Here is a 12,932-nt window from a genome sequence, read left to right on the forward strand (position 1 = left end):
TCGATGGCGTCTGGCACGTTGGAGAGGTTTTCTCTTTACGGATGAATCCCGGTTTTCACTGTTCAGGGCAGATGGCAGACAGCGTGTGTGGCGTCGTGTGGGTGAGCAGTTTGCTGATGTCAGTGTTGTGGATCGAATGGCCCATGGTGGCGGTGGGGTTATGGTATGGGCAGGCGTATGTTATGGACAACGAACACAGGTGCATTTTATTGATGGCATTTTGAATGCACAGAGATATCGTGACGAGATCCTGAGGCCCATTGTTGTGCCATTCATCCACGACCATCACCTCATGTTGCAGCATGATAATGCACGGCCCCATGTTGCAAGGATCTGTACACAATTCCTGGAAGCTGAAAACATCCCAGTTCTTGCATGGCCAGCATACTCACCGGACATGTCACCCATTGAGCATGTTTGGGATGCTCTGGATTGGCGTATACGACAGCGTGTTCCAGTTCCTGCCAATATCCAGCAACTTCGCACAGCCATTGAAGAGGAGTGGTTGGTTCAGTTCAGTGTTGTCCATCAGGAGCTGGTTCATCTGGGTCTGCTGACATTGATTGATTGATTGATTGATTGATTGATTGATTGACAGTGGAGTTAAGTGTCACCTTGTGTTTTAAGTGCTGAGACGTCATTAAAATGTTCAGGACCCAGTGAGTCAGAGTGGGTTGTTGTTTGAGGATGATCTTTGGACAGTAGATATGGAGGCATATCAGCTGCAGCGGCTCAAGGTCGTGACCTTCACGGGTTGTTTAGATGACCCTGAGACACACAGTGAGAAGGTCAGTGTGACAAAGGTCAACACTCAGAGCAGGTTACAACACACACGATAAGACAGGATGTTTCCTCATCACCAGGAACACAAAGCAACTATAGAGGAGCCGTGACTCATCCTGTCACTATGTCCTTTTGCTCATCCTGTCACTCAGTCCTTTTGACTGATGAATGAATGAATGAATGAATGAATGAATGAATGAGAGGAGACATGAGTCTTCCCCTTGATGAAGGACACGTCCTGAGAGAACAAACACCTGATGACATCAGCAGCAGCCGGTGTGATGGCGTCTGCAGCTCTGTGGAATTTGTCTGTGATGATCCGCTCTGATTTATGTCCAGGGAAAACCACAACAACAGTCAAAAGTCTTTTCAGAGCCAGAGACACTTTTCTTACGGCCGACAAATCGCTGTCTCTGATGATGATGATGATGTGTAAAATGTGACATACAGTACAGGCCAAAAGTTTGGACACACCTTCTCATTCAATGCGTTTTCTTTATTTTCATGACTATTTACATTGTAGATTCTCACTGAAGGCATCAAAACTATGAATGAACACATGTGGAGTTATGTACTTAACAAAAAAAGGTGAAATAACTGAAAACATGTTTTATATTCTAGTTTCTTCAAAATAGCCACCCTTTGCTCTGATTACTGCTTTGCACACTCTTGGCATTCTCTCCATGAGCTTCAAGAGGTAGTCACCTGAAATGGTTTTCCAACAGTCTTGAAGGAGTTCCCAGAGGTGTTTAGCACTTGTTGGCCCCTTTGCCTTCACTCTGCGGTCCAGCTCACCCCAAACCATCTCCATTGGGTTCAGGTCCGGTGACTGTGGAGGCCAGGTCATCTGCCGCAGCACTCCATCACTCTCCTTCTTGGTCAAATAGCCCTTACATAGCCTGGAGGTGTGTTTGGGGTCATTGTCCTGTTGAAAAATAAATGATCGTCCAACTAAACGCAAACCGGATGGGATGGCATGTCGCTGCAGGATGCTGTGGTAGCCATGCTGGTTCAGTGTGCCTTCAATTTTGAATAAATCCCCAACAGTGTCACCAGCAAAACACCCCCACACCATCACACCTCCTCCTCCATGCTTCACAGTGGGAACCAGGCATGTGGAATCCATCCGCTCACCTTTTCTGCGCCTCACAAAGACACGGCGGTTGGAACCAAAGATCTCAAATTTGGACTCATCAGACCAAAGCACAGATTTCCACTGGTCTAATGTCCATTCCTTGTGTTTCTTGGCCCAAACAAATCTCTTCTGCTTGTTGCCTCCTTAGCAGTGGTTTCCTAGCAGCTATTTGACCATGAAGGCCTGATTCGCGTAGTCTCCTCTTAACAGTTGTTCTAGAGATGGGTCTGCTGCTAGAACTCTGTGTGGCATTCATCTGGTCTCTGATCTGAGCTGCTGTTAACTTGCGATTTCTGAGGCTGGTGACTCGGATGAACTTATCCTCAGAAGCAGAGGTGACTCTTGGTCTTCCTTTCCTGGGTCGGTCCTCATGTGTGCCAGTTTCGTTGTAGCGCTTGATGGTTTTTGCGACTCCACTTGGGGACACATTTAAAGTTTTTGCAATTTTCCGGACTGACTGACCTTCGTTTCTTAAAGTAACGATGGCCACTCGTTTTTCTTTAGTTAGCTGATTGGTTCTTGCCATAATATGAATTTTAACAGTTGTCCAATAGGGCTGTCGGCTGTGTATTAACCTGACTTCTGCACAACACAACTGATGGTCCCAACCCCATTGATAAAGCAAGAAATTCCACTAATTAACCCTGATAAGGCACACCTGTGAAGTGGAAACCATTTCAGGTGACTACCTCTTGAAGCTCATGGAGAGAATGCCAAGAGTGTGCAAAGCAGTAATCAGAGCAAAGGGTGGCTATTTTGAAGAAACTAGAATATAAAACATGTTTTCAGTTATTTCACCTTTTTTTGTTAAGTACATAGCTCCACATGTGTTCATTCATAGTTTTGATGCCTTCAGTGAGAATCTACAATGTAAATAGTCATGAAAATAAAGAAAATGCATTGAATGAGAAGGTGTGTCCAAACTTTTGGCCTGTACTGTATGTGGGTGGAACAGATTGTTAGATAAATGACAGAGTGTGAGGTCAAACAGTATCTTTCATACAGACACTCCTCCAGAGAGACATCCAAACAGTATCTTTCATACAGACACTCCTCCAGGGAGACATCCAAACAGGCTCTAATCACCTTCTCCTTACACAACAGCCTCTGAATACACTGGGCCTCAACCTCCACCACTTCATTCACTAAAGGACACGCCATGTTTCTACTTCCTGCTACACGCTCAGCCTCAGGCTGACATGAAGCAAACCTGTGACTCAGCGGGTTAGCTTCACAGAGTATGTTGCCATAGTAACTGGGTTACACTGATCTTTCTGAAACGGGTCCAGTTTGTTTGTTTAACAGTGTAATCCACAGAGGCGTTAGGTTTTTGGGTCCACCTGTCCACCTTTCCCCCTGTCCATCTGACCCCCTGTCCATCTGACCCCCTGTCCATCTGTCCACCTGTCCATCTGTCCACCTGTCCACCTGTCCACCTGTCCCATTCTCCCATGTTGACCAGTAACACTGTTCTGTGTTTGACTCCGCCCCTCCATCCAGGGTGGCAGCGCTGGGCCTGGCAGCAGGTGTCCTGCTGGTTCTGCTCCTCTTCTGTCTCTACCGGGTCCTCTGCCCACGAAACTATGGCCAGAATGGCGTCACTCATGGGCGCCGGCGCAGAGGGGACCTGCCCTGTGATGACTACGGCTACTCGCCACCCGTCAGCGAGATCTCGCCGCTGCTGCTGAGGGGCCACAGTATGGTGAGATACAACATGTACACGTGAACACAGACACAGATCATTTAATCTGATGTGTAGCAGACATGATGGACGTACAGCAGGACGACGGGACGCCACGGGAGGACTGTGGGGAGGGGGAGATAAAAGATGGCGGCCCTGTTCAGAGTCCTGACTGTCAGATGAGACATGAGACACACACTGAGACAATTCAGTGTCACTAGTTGTCTCTGATGTCCGTCCACAGTAAACATCCAATAATCTGATTAGAAACCAGAGAGACAAAAACCTGCAGCTCTGTCAGGTAGCTCCGCCCACCTGCTGCTGACATCATAGCAGACCATAGAGTCAGGAACAGTGTCAACAACAGACAGAAGAAGAACGGCCTCATGTGTTCATCAGTGACAGCTGTGAACACATGATGGAGTTTAAACCTGCAGCAGGTGGAGATCATGTGGAGAACTTTATCATGTCCACACACAGAGGACACATCAGGCTTTCTGTCAGACAGACAGAGAACTGGACAGATGATCAGCTCAGTGACACTCATTCACACGTTCATTCATTCACTAATTCACTCATTCATTCATTCACACATTCACTCATTCACCTGACTTCAGTCACACAGTCATGTTTCCTGCAGGAACACTTCCTGACCATGTGGCAGAACAACAGACTGTGTGTGTGTGTGTCTCTGTGTGTGTCTATGTGTGTGTCTGTGTCTCTGTGTGTCTGTGTGTGTCTCTGTGTGTGTCTGTGTGTGTGTCTGTGTGTGTCTGTGTGTGTCTCTGTGTGTCTGTGTGTCTCTGTGTGTGTCTCTGTGTCTGTGTGTCTCTGTGTGTGTCTCTGTGTCTGTGTGTGTGTCTCTGTGTGTGTCTCTGTGTCTCTGTGTGTGTCTGTGTGTCTGTGTGTGTCTCTGTGTGTCTGTGTCTCTGTGTGTCTGTGTGTGTCTCTGTGTGTGTCTGTGTGTGTGTCTGTGTGTGTCTGTGTGTGTCTCTGTGTGTCTGTGTGTCTCTGTGTGTGTCTCTGTGTGTGTCTCTGTGTCTCTGTGTGTGTCTCTGTGTCTGTGTGTGTGTCTCTGTGTGTCTCTGTGTGTGTCTCTGTGTGTGTCTCTGTGTCTCTGTTTGTCTCTGTGTCTCTGTGTGTGTCTCTGTGTCTCTGTGTGTCTGTGTGTGTCTGTGTGTGTCTCTGTGTCTCTGTGTGTGTCTCTGTGTGTGTCTCTGTGTGTGTCTCTGTGTGTGTCTCTGTGTCTCTGTGTGTGTCTCTGTGTCTCTGTGTCTGTGTGTCTCTGTGTGTCTGTGTGTGTCTCTGTGTGTCTGTGTGTCTCTGTGTCTCTGTGTCTCTGTTTGTCTCTGTGTGTGTGTCTCTGTGTCTCTGTGTGTGTCTCTGTGTGTGTCTCTGTGTCTCTGTGTCTCTGTTTGTCTCTGTGTGTGTGTCTGTGTGTGTCTCTGTGTCTCTGTGTGTGTCTCTGTGTGTGTCTCTGTGTCTCTGTGTGTGTCTCTGTGTGTCTCTGTGTGTGTCTCTGTGTGTCTGTGTGTGTCTCTGTGTCTCTGTGTGTGTCTCTGTGTCTCTGTGTGTGTCTCTGTGTGTGTCTGTGTCTCTGTGTGTCTCTGTGTCTCTGTCTGTGTCTCTGTGTGTCTGTGTCTCTGTGTCTCTGTGTGTGTCTCTGTGTCTCTGTGTGTGTCTGTGTCTCTGTGTCTCTGTGTGTGTCTCTGTGTCTCTGTGTGTGTCTGTGTCTCTGTGTGTGTCTCTGTGTCTCTGTCTGTGTCTCTGTGTGTCTGTGTCTCTGTGTGTGTCTCTGTGTGTCTCTGTGTCTCTGTCTGTGTCTCTGTGTGTGTCTGTGTCTCTGTGTGTCTCTGTGTGTCTGTGTCTCTGTGTGTGTCTGTGTCTCTGTGTGTCTCTGTGTCTCTGTCTGTGTCTCTGTGTGTGTCTGTGTCTCTGTGTGTCTGTGTGTGTCTCTGTCTGTGTCTGTGTCTCTGTGTGTCTGTGTGTCTCTGTGTGTCTGTGTGTGTCTCTGTGTGTGTCTGTGTGTGTCTCTGTGTGTGTCTCTGTGTCTCTGTGTGTGTCTCTGTGTCTCTGTGTCTCTGTGTGTCTCTGTGTGTGTCTCTGTGTCTCTGTGTGTGTCTGTGTCTCTGTGTGTGTCTCTGTGTCTCTGTGTCTCTGTGTGTGTCTCTGTGTCTCTGTGTGTCTCTGTGTCTCTGTGTGTGTCTCTGTGTGTCTGTGTGTGTCTCTGTGTCTCTGTGTGTGTCTCTGTGTGTCTCTGTGTGTCTCTGTGTCTCTGTGTGTGTCTGTGTCTCTGTGTGTGTCTCTCTGTGTCTCTGTGTCTCTGTGTGTGTCTCTGTGTGTCTCTGTGTGTCTGTGTGTGTCTCTGTGTCTCTGTGTGTGTCTCTGTGTCTCTGTGTGTGTCTGTGTCTCTGTGTGTCTCTGTGTGTCTCTGTGTCTCTGTGTGTCTCTGTGTGTGTCTCTGTGTCTCTGTGTGTGTCTCTGTGTCTCTGTGTGTGTCTCTGTGTCTGTGTGTGTCTGTGTCTCTGTGTGTGTCTCTGTGTGTCTGTGTGTCTGTGTGTGTGTCTCTGTGTCTCTGTGTGTCTCTGTGTGTGTCTGTGTGTGTGTCTCTGTGTGTGTCTCTGTGTGTGTCTGTGTGTGTGTGTCTCTGTCTCTGTGTCTCTGTGTGTGTCTGTGTGTCTCTGTGTGTGTCTGTGTCTGTGTGTCTCTGTGTGTCTGTGTGTCTCTGTGTGTGTCTCTGTGTCTCTGTGTGTGTCTCTGTGTCTCTGTCTGTGTCTCTGTGTGTGTCTGTGTCTCTGTGTCTCTGTGTGTGTCTGTGTCTCTGTGTGTGTCTGTGTCTCTGTGTGTCTCTGTGTGTGTCTGTGTGTGTCTCTGTGTGTGTCTGTGTCTCTGTGTGTCTGTGTGTGTGTCTGTGTGTGTCTGTGTGTGTCTCTGTGTCTCTGTGTGTGTCTCTGTGTCTCTGTGTCTCTGTGTGTCTCTGTGTGTGTCTCTGTGTCTCTGTGTGTGTCTGTGTCTCTGTGTCTCTGTGTGTGTCTGTGTCTCTGTGTGTGTCTCTCTGTGTCTCTGTGTCTCTGTGTGTGTCTCTGTGTCTCTGTGTGTGTCTGTGTCTCTGTGTGTCTCTGTGTCTCTGTGTGTGTCTCTGTGTCTCTGTGTGTCTGTGTCTCTGTGTGTGTCTCTGTGTGTCTGTGTGTCTCTGTGTGTCTCTGTGTGTGTCTCTGTGTCTGTGTGTCTGTGTGTCTCTGTGTGTGTCTCTGTGTGTCTGTGTGTCTCTGTGTGTCTGTGTGTCTCTGTGTGTCTGTGTGTCTGTGTGTGTGTCTCTGTGTGTGTCTGTGTGTCTCTGTGTGTGTCTCTGTGTGTGTCTGTGTGTCTCTGTGTGTCTCTGTGTGTCTCTGTGTGTCTCTGTGTGTCTCTGTGTGTGTGTGTGTGTGTGTGTGTGTGTGTGTGTCTCTGTGTGTCTCTGTGTGTCTGTGTCTCTGTGTGTGTGTGTGTGTGTGTGTGTGTGTGTGTGTCTCTGTGTGTCTCTGTGTGTGTCTCTGTGTCTGTGTGTGTCTGTGTGTGTGTCTGTGTGTCTCTGTGTGTCTGTGTCTCTGTGTGTCTCTGTGTGTCTCTGTGTGTCTGTGTCTCTGTGTGTCTGTGTCTTTGTGTGTCTCTGTGTGTCTGTGTCTTTGTGTGTCTCTGTGTGTCTGTGTCTTTCTCCATGTGGTCCATGCTGTGTCTCTGTGTGTCTGTGTCTTTCTCCATGTGGTCCATGCTGTGTCTCTGTGTGTCTCTCAGGACATCGAGTGTTTGGCCAGTGATGGGATGCTGCTGGCGAGCTGCTGCCTGGCGGGACAGATTCGGGTGTGGGACGCCCAGACTGGAGACTGTTTGACCATTATCCCGAACCACGGGTGAGACTGTCTCTGCATGGGTCCATCTGTTGTTTGTTTTTGGTGGTTAATTGTCCCCAGCAGGGACCAGAGACAGAGGTCTGGGACTCACAGTCACAGACAGTGTCATCATACCGCCGACTTCTCACTGAGAGGAACAATGTCCTGAACCTAACAGAGTTTATTTGTCTTTAAAAGATCAGAGACAGTAAAGTCCAGTCTCAAAGTCTTCTGAAACTGTCTCACATAGACCCAGAGAAAAGTTGTCTTCAGTCGCCGCCTCATTTTTAAAATCCAATGCAGAGCTCCAAATATTTAAATCGGGTATTTTCCTTCATTATAAATCCTGATCCATATTCAGCTGAGTCCAGAGACAAGATACAGTAAAACTTCAATTAAAGGCCTGGTCTCAATTAAAGGCCTGGTCTCAATTAAAGGCCTGGTCTCAATTAAAGGCCTGGTCTCAATTAAAGGCCTGGCCTCCATTAAAGGCCTGGTCTCAATTAAAGGCCTGGTCTCAATTAAAGGCCTGGCCTCCATTAAAGGCCTGGTCTCAGTTAAAGGCCTGGTCTCAATTAAAGGCCTGGTCTCCATTAAATGCCCGGTCTCCATTAAAGGCCCGGTCTCCATTAAAGGCCTGGTCTCAATTAAAGGCCTGGTCTCCATTAAAGGCCTGGCCTCCATTAAAGGCCTGGCCTCCATTAAAGGCCTGGCCTCCATTAAAGGCCTGGTCTCAATTAAAGGCCTGGCCTCCATTAAAGGCCTGGTCTCAATTAAAGGCCTGGTCTCAATTAAAGGCCCGGTCTCCATTAAAGGCCTGGCCTCAATTAAAGGCAAACATCTAAACATCCTGCAGGGCCATGAGACAGACTGATGTCTCCGATGTCTTTCTGATGTGTCTCTGATGTCTCTGTCGTGTCCCTGGTGTCTCTTAGTAACCCTCGGTGTGATGTTTTGTCCTCAGGCTCAGACGCAGCAGCAGCAGTGGCTGCTGGGAGCAGCGTGACGGTTGGGACAGTGTGGGCGGAGCCACAGACTCTGAGTGTTTAGAAGCTCACAGCTCGTCTGTCACAGCTGACGTCCTCTCAGAGGAGGAGGGCTACCCTCTGAGACGTCGCTCCGCCCCCACTCGCCCCACCCTGTTCACCGACCAGCCAGATCTCACACCACTCATCGACACCAACTTTGCCTCCCAGCCCCCCTCCCACCTCTGCACCCCACCCAGAGAAGGCTTTGACTTTGGAGGTCTGGTGGAGCGTGCCTACATGGAGCACGAGCCCCCGTCACCCTCCACCTACCCGTCTCCTTCCTCAGCCTCGTCCTCGCCGGCATCAGGAGCTCTGCTCCAGAGGAGACCCAGCTCAGGGGACAACGCCGCCTTCTTAAACCCAGACAGAGGCTGCACTGCGGGGACGCAGGTCACGGCTGACTGGGAGAGTTCCGTGTGGGCCATGGAGCTGAGAGGGAACCTGATCGCTGCTGGGCGGAGCAGCGGCAAACTGGAGGTGCGTGTGTGTGTGTGTGTGTGTGTGTGCGTGTGTGCGTGTGTCTGTGTGTCTGTGTGTGTGTGTGTGTGTGTGTGTGTGTGTGTGTGTGTGTGTGTGTGTGTGTGTGTGTGTGTGTGTGTGTGTGTGTGTGTGTGTGTGTGTGTGTGTGTGTGTCTGTGTGTGTGTGTGTGTGTGTGTGTGTGTGTGTGTGTGTGCGTGCGTGTGCGTGTCTGTGTGTGTCTTATTTCACAACACTGACCTGTGAACATCCTGTCACCTGTCGCTCTGTGTGCAACACCTGAGCCACGCCTGTGACCTCTGAACATCCTGTCACCTGAGACACTCAGCTGTCTTAAAATTAAAGAAATGTATTTCAATCAATCAATCAGTTTTATTTATAAAGCCCAATATCACAAATCACAATTTGCCTCACAGGGCTTTACAGCATACGACATCCCTCTGTCCTTATGACCCTCACAGCTGATCAGGAAAAACTCCCCAAAAAACCCTTTAACGGGGAAAAAACAGTAGAAACCTCAGGAAGAGCAACTGAGGAGGGATCCCTCTTCCAGGACGGACAGACGTGCAATAGATGTCGTACAGAACAGATCAGCATAACAAATTAACAGTAATCCACATGACACAATGAGACTCTGTCTCCACTTGTCTGTGTGGACAGAGTGTGAGCTCTGTCCACACAGACAAGTGGAGACAGAGACACACTTCCTGTTGCACTGCAGCAAGTATGAACACATCAGAGCCGACTTCCTCTCAAAAATAAAACATAAAGTCACTGACTTTGATTCTCTGCCTGATCAAACTAAAATGCAACACATCCTTGGAGAGAACAGAGTCAGCAGCTTAGCAGCAGCAACATATGTCAGGTTATGCCACAGCCTGAGGGACAACCATCACAACACCTGACACACCTGTCTATATTTACAGTCCTTGTAACTCACAATCTACATTTTTCTTTATTCATTTTTTTCTATATTATATATTGGTGTATTGTATTGTAGATTGGTGTATTTTGTATTATATATCATATATTTAATCTTTTTTTTATAGTTTTCTGACTTACTTTTATTATTGTACTTTATTTGTAAATTTTAATGTCTTTGGCAATATTGTTAATCTACAGTCATGCCAATAAAGCTTATTGAATTGAATTGAGAGAGAGAGAGAGAGAGAGAGAGATGCTGGTAATGACAGTAGCTTACAACAACATTAATTAAAGTAATAATATTATAATTTATTTATTTAATTATAATTTATTTTTTTTAAATCTAAAAAAAGTTTATCATTTAAGAGTTGTTTTTTTTTAATTAATTTGAATAATTTTTTAAAGAAAACATGACCTCCATATTTTGGTTATGATTCTTTAGCGATACATTTTGGCAAGTTTTCTTTTAAAATATTTATCATAGCCAAAAACTGTAAAAACTGGAATTATGGGGGCGGCAGTAGCTCAGTCCATAGGGACTTGGGTTGGGAACCGGAGGGTCGCCAGTTCGAGTCCCCGTCTGGACCAAAATATGGAGTGTGGACTGGTGGCTGAAGAGGTGCCAGTTCACCTCCTGGGCACTGCCGGGGTGCCCTTGAGCAAGGCACCGAACCCCCCAACCGCTCGGGGCGCCTCACCAAGGGCAGCCCCCTCACTCTGACATCTCTCCACTTAGTGCATGTATAGGTCCTGTTTGTGCATGTGTGTGTCTTTCGGACCTGTGTGTAATTGACAAGTAAGAGTGAAAACATTGAATTTCTCCTCAGGGGGATTAATAAAGGAAATAAACTTAAACTTACACTTATATTTGGATTTTCAAATTTCTGACGGTCATTGAACACATTGTGTGTGACAAACACTTCTCTCAGAAAAAATACTCAAAATCAAATCTGAAGGTAAAACAGTGACACTTCATCAAACCTTGTTCACATTTTTAAAGAAAATTAAATTTCAAATTTAAATTCAGATCTGATGTTAAAATAATCTTTTATCAGAATCACTTCATTTTACGTCTCAAACGAACGACAGGAGTGAAAAACTGAAACTTTTTTTTAACATTAAAAATCTAATAAGTGATTTATGGTGGAGGGAGGGTCGTGGATTTGATGGCTGTGTTTGTTTGGTTCCAGCTGTGGGACGCAGTCGAAGGTTCGTTACGCTGCGTTAATGACGACGGCGTCTCTGGGATCACAGCTCTTGCCTTCCTCAACAACAGGTGACTGAAACACACACACACACACACACACACACACAGATTTATTGGTGTCAGATTTGATTAAGGTGGAGGTGTCAGAGTGTGTAAGCCCCGCCCTCACACTTCATGTGACTCAGTGTGTGTCGTCCTCAGGATCGTGGCGGCTCGGCTGAACGGCTCTCTGGATTTCTTCACAGTGGAGATAAACAAACCCCTGGGTCTGGTTCAGTACAGAGGTGTGTGAGCTTCATCGTCATCATCATCATCGTGATGTCATCACATCATATTTATTTACTCCTACAGCACACAGTGTTAAAACCAGCTCAGTGACGTAGAAACGCGATGACATCACACACTGTACAGAAACAATATTTCTGCCTCTTTATAACACAAACACACACCGAACACACACAGCTTTATCACAGATAATCTATAAAAACACCTGATGAACTAATCAATAATCAGAAATGAGCAGCAGTTTAATCAGTGATTTTCCAGCAGACACGAAGATCAGCTGCTTTGTTAACTGATGATGATGAACGAGACATGTGATGACATCTTGAGACACTGTTTATAGACACAACATCTATTGATCACATGTTGACTCGCAGCCTGAAATGAACCCACTGAGGTCAGGATGAAACTTAACGCCCTCTGCCTTATCTGACAGGCACGCTCGGGCGAGGCAGCATGCCTCCGTCTCCCTGTTACAGCAGCGAGGACATCATCAGCTGCCAGCTCACGCGCTCCGTTCAGTGCGCCCACCAAAAGCCAATCACAGTGCTGCGAGCCGCCGCCGGGAGGGTCGTCACCGGGAGCCAGGACCACACTGTCCGGGTAACACACTAACGCTAACGTTTTAGTCATGAGTCACATTTAACACAGACCAGATTACACCACAGATACACACTTGATACTACACACACGACACACACATGACACACAGATGACGTGCTCTGTGTGTGTGTGACTCAGGTGTACCGTCTGGAGGACTCGTGCTGTCTTTTCACGCTGCAGGGTCACTCCGGAGGAATCACAGCCATCTACATCGACCAGGTCAGTCAGACACTGCGTTACCATGGAAACATATCAGACCAAATATATTTCATATCTCACTTCCACATTAAACTGATAGTGTCTTAGGCCCCGCCTCTAGCCTCAGGTCCCGCCTCAAGCCCCGCCTCCATCAACCTGTAGTGAAAATCACATTTATCACGGATTCCTTATCAATAAATAACATTTAATATTTAACCATCCCTGAATGACATCATGCATGTTATTATTGTATGATGATGATGATCATCAGAACCTGAAGCAGCTGACTGATCAGATCTTTAACTCTATGTCAGGTTTTAATCAGATTTAGTTTGATGTTGAAGCTTCTGTCTGATAAACCACTGTGTGATGTGTTTGGAACAATCAGAGGCTGCAGAGTTACAGACACAAACACACAGTCACCTGATGTCACTGGATCTCACTGGTTTTATTTTCACCAGCTGACACAGGGTGACTAAAACCAAATAACATAACGTGCTAGGGTTAGGGTCGAATTTTAAATGTTAAGAAAAATCAACGTACTATACTATGACTTTTTTTGCGGACAAAATTCGACACGCTATACTATTACTTTTTTTTTTTAAATCTACATACTATACTATGACTTTTTTTGCTGACAAAAATCGACACGCTATACTATTACTTTTTTTTAAAATCAATATACTATACTATGGCTTTTTTTTAAAATCAACATACTATACTATGACTTTTTTAAAAAGTCAA

The 12,932-nt window shown here is 46.7% G+C and overlaps 1 protein-coding gene across 2 annotated transcripts in view; it reads left to right on the forward strand.

Annotated features, from left to right (window-relative positions):
- LOC125893421 (SREBF chaperone) overlaps positions 1-12,932 on the forward strand; it is an 86,791-nt gene that overhangs the window by 68,699 nt on the left and 5,160 nt on the right. For both annotated transcript variants that reach the window (XM_049584086.1, XM_049584087.1), the window contains 7 exons: positions 3,419-3,620; positions 7,374-7,489; positions 8,433-8,973; positions 11,089-11,174; positions 11,307-11,389; positions 11,824-11,990; positions 12,129-12,209. In XM_049584086.1, the coding sequence (XP_049440043.1) occupies positions 3,419-3,620; positions 7,374-7,489; positions 8,433-8,973; positions 11,089-11,174; positions 11,307-11,389; positions 11,824-11,990; positions 12,129-12,209 (1,276 nt within the window). The remainder of the gene's footprint in view (positions 1-3,418; positions 3,621-7,373; positions 7,490-8,432; positions 8,974-11,088; positions 11,175-11,306; positions 11,390-11,823; positions 11,991-12,128; positions 12,210-12,932) is intronic.

The sequence above is a fragment of the Epinephelus fuscoguttatus genome, linkage group LG8 (genome assembly GCF_011397635.1).
Source record: "Epinephelus fuscoguttatus linkage group LG8, E.fuscoguttatus.final_Chr_v1".
NCBI lineage: Eukaryota > Metazoa > Chordata > Actinopteri > Perciformes > Serranidae > Epinephelus > Epinephelus fuscoguttatus.